At 39.1% G+C, this 2,774-nt stretch overlaps 1 protein-coding gene across 1 annotated transcript in view; it reads right to left on the bottom strand.

Annotated features, from left to right (window-relative positions):
- Positions 1-1,804, bottom strand: part of LOC104496139 (cysteine-rich hydrophobic domain-containing protein 1) — a gene marked incomplete at its 5' end in the record, with an annotated part of 9,061 nt that extends 7,257 nt beyond the window's left edge. Inside the window, one exon of the mRNA XM_010139222.1 lies at positions 1,750-1,804. Coding sequence (XP_010137524.1) covers positions 1,750-1,804 — 55 coding nt within the window. The remainder of the gene's footprint in view (positions 1-1,749) is intronic.
- Positions 1,805-2,774: the final 970 nt, after the last annotated feature.

Raw genomic sequence — 2,774 nt, 5'->3', positions numbered from 1 at the left:
CTGCTGCGCCAGTTCTGTGGTCACTGATTACATCTACAGAATGAGAAGGGTAAATGCCAAGTGGAAGATCTTCCTCTTTTCACTCTCGGCTAAATTAAGTCCAGTCAACTGAACTTTAAATTAAACTCTTGTTCACTGTTGATTTAACAAGAGGACAGTTAAGGGGAAAATGTGACGAACATTGACGCTTGGATTAAGAAGTGTCAGTTTGGGGGGTTGGGTTTGTTTCGTTTTTTTTTTTTTTTTATACACACAAACAGATTTTAGAGGGACAGAAAGAGATGAAATTATAGACTCTAAGTTTTAACATTTCCTGCTAGGTATTTTCTATAGGCTTATTCAACGAACATTGAGGCTTGGATTAAGAAGTTTCAGTTTGGGGGGTTGGGTTTGTTTCTTTTTTTTTTTTTTTTATACACACAAACAGATTTTAGAGGGACAGAAAGAGATGAAATTATAGACTCTAAGTTTTAACATTTCCTGCTAGGTATTTTCTATAGGCTTATTCATAACAAACTGCAACTTGACAAAGGAACATGAAATTTCCAAGAAGTATTCTGAGGCTTTTCAGTGATCAGAAGGAGCTTTGCAGAAAAGGACAAGCCTTCCACGTGCAAGGGAGTGAAATGCAAATGGGCTTATCACAGCCCTCACATTGCACACTGCGGAATCACTTTTCCTTGTGAGCTCAGGATGATTCTAAAGCAAGGCCAGAGTTCCCAGGCTGACTTTAACAACCAAAAACTCCAAGGAGCAACCTGCTCTCCAACTGTACTGCTGTTGATAAAGCTGGACAAGTTCAACATAAGTATTTTGTTCCTTATACTCTGGGGTGAAAATGCAGGAGAAGAACCCCAGGTGATTTTGGCAGAACCAGGAGGCACCGTCCAGCTGCATTTCTTGAGTAGTGTTAGTGCAACTCAACAGGTACAGCGAGAGCTGCAGAGGTAGCGCAACTGTATGGTGTGACAGCAGAGAAAGTACCACGAGCCAAAGCAACTTGTTCTTCACAAATTCTGGATATATAAGGGGGATATAAGATGAAGCAAAAGAAAAGCACTAGAGAGTGAAGCAGCAGAAAGAAAAAAATCCAAGAGAAAAAGAACTCAAAATTTAAAAGGAAAAAAAAAGTTATGAACTTTGTTAGAAGATTTTGTTAATTAATAGCTACAAATGAATATTTATTAAATTTGCATTTAGTAACATGTCAGGACTCCAGGGTGAGCAAGAGACTTGTCATGACATTTTCAGAACTAAACATTTATTGTATTTCTGAAAATGTACTAAAAACCTGCTTAATTTGTAGATTTAACACAGTAATATAACATATAAAGCTTCGGATAAAACAGGTTCTCTTCCACTGATCTGTCTAAATATAAACTCAAGGCTTGACAGGCATTAAAAACAGAGGTCTAGTGTTTGAAACAATTTACTTCACACTGTAGGAAGCACGAACTCCAGCTGTCTGTCAGGGCCCGTGGGTCTGGCTGTCGTGGGGATGGTCTGCGTGAAACCAGCACGAGGCCATGCTGAGCCCTTCTGTGTTTCGAATGTCAAGAGTGGCAGCAATCATTGCAAACTGTTTCCTCTTGTTTCAGAGTCCGCTGTAGGGACTAGTTCTTACGGGACAGAGTTAACCGAACAGTCTCCAGGGTGGTCCTGGGGCCCTGCACTGTGGATGGGGAACACAGAAACCACTGGATGCACTGGATCTTCCCGTGGAAAATAACAGTTTAATCTCACACTTACCTTCCCTGTCAGAACAGAAGGAAATTCTGTATCAAACTTGTTGCTCAAGCCAAACCTTGAAAACAAAAGAGACAAACAAAATATATTCCACCTAACTTATTTTGTTTCCCTTCATAAAAAAAAAATTAATAATTTTGTACTAAAAAAATCTCATTTCTTTTGCCCTTACATTTACATTAGTTCAATCCGAGCTTTCAATCCGAGTTTATATAAGCTCTCACATATCATCCATAAGCTCATTTACAAGACAGAAATACCACTTTTTGCCTTTCTCTAATACCTTCAAGTCACTAAGAGCGCAGAATTTCTTTTATGATTGGATGGCACCAAGTTTCAATCTTTGCTTTCTTTAAGGAAAAAACCTCCAGCTATTAGATCCCAGATTGACTAGGTTCAATAATCCTTTTACTGCTGTTTCTCTTACTCGTGCAATTTATTCACATGCAACAGATAAAGCTCGGAACCCGTTCATCATCATCTTAGAAACTTACAACCATATAGTTTTTAAAAACTTGCTCTGGGCTGAGATAAACTATCTCATGCGAAAAATGTAAGAGGCTACACAGAAACACTTTTAAAACAACTATGAACTTGAAGAAAATGAAGTCTTTGGTATCACTGTGACTATTCTTTGTTGAAGTGTTCTTGGATTTGAGCAAGAGGTGAGTTGTCACCATACGTTTGTCTGAAAACCTGGATTATTACCACTAGCTCCACGACTCCTGCGGTTTCCAAAAAGCAGGACACTGACTGCGCAGGCTGCCCTAACTTTTTAAATTCTATTTAAAGCATGTAATTAGGCAAGAAGTTAACTAAGCTGATGCTGAAGCTACTCGCTTCTGCGGAACATGACCTCTGATCCTCCACCTCCTCTACCTTAACTGAAATCTTTCACCTTTACAATTCAGGCATTTAACAAAATACAGCAGCACCAGCCTTTGGGTTACAACCTTCATCTTTGAACAGAGCTTGCGATTGTAGAGTCAGATATATTGTACATCGAGTTCCCTGTCAGCTCTGCTGAA

Source organism: Buceros rhinoceros, unplaced genomic scaffold, assembly GCF_000710305.1.
Source record: "Buceros rhinoceros silvestris isolate BGI_N320 unplaced genomic scaffold, ASM71030v1 scaffold36280, whole genome shotgun sequence".
Taxonomy (NCBI): Eukaryota; Metazoa; Chordata; class Aves; order Bucerotiformes; family Bucerotidae; genus Buceros; species Buceros rhinoceros.
The sequence above is the reverse complement of the archived record's forward strand: the minus strand, read 5'-3'. Positions and strand labels throughout refer to the sequence as shown.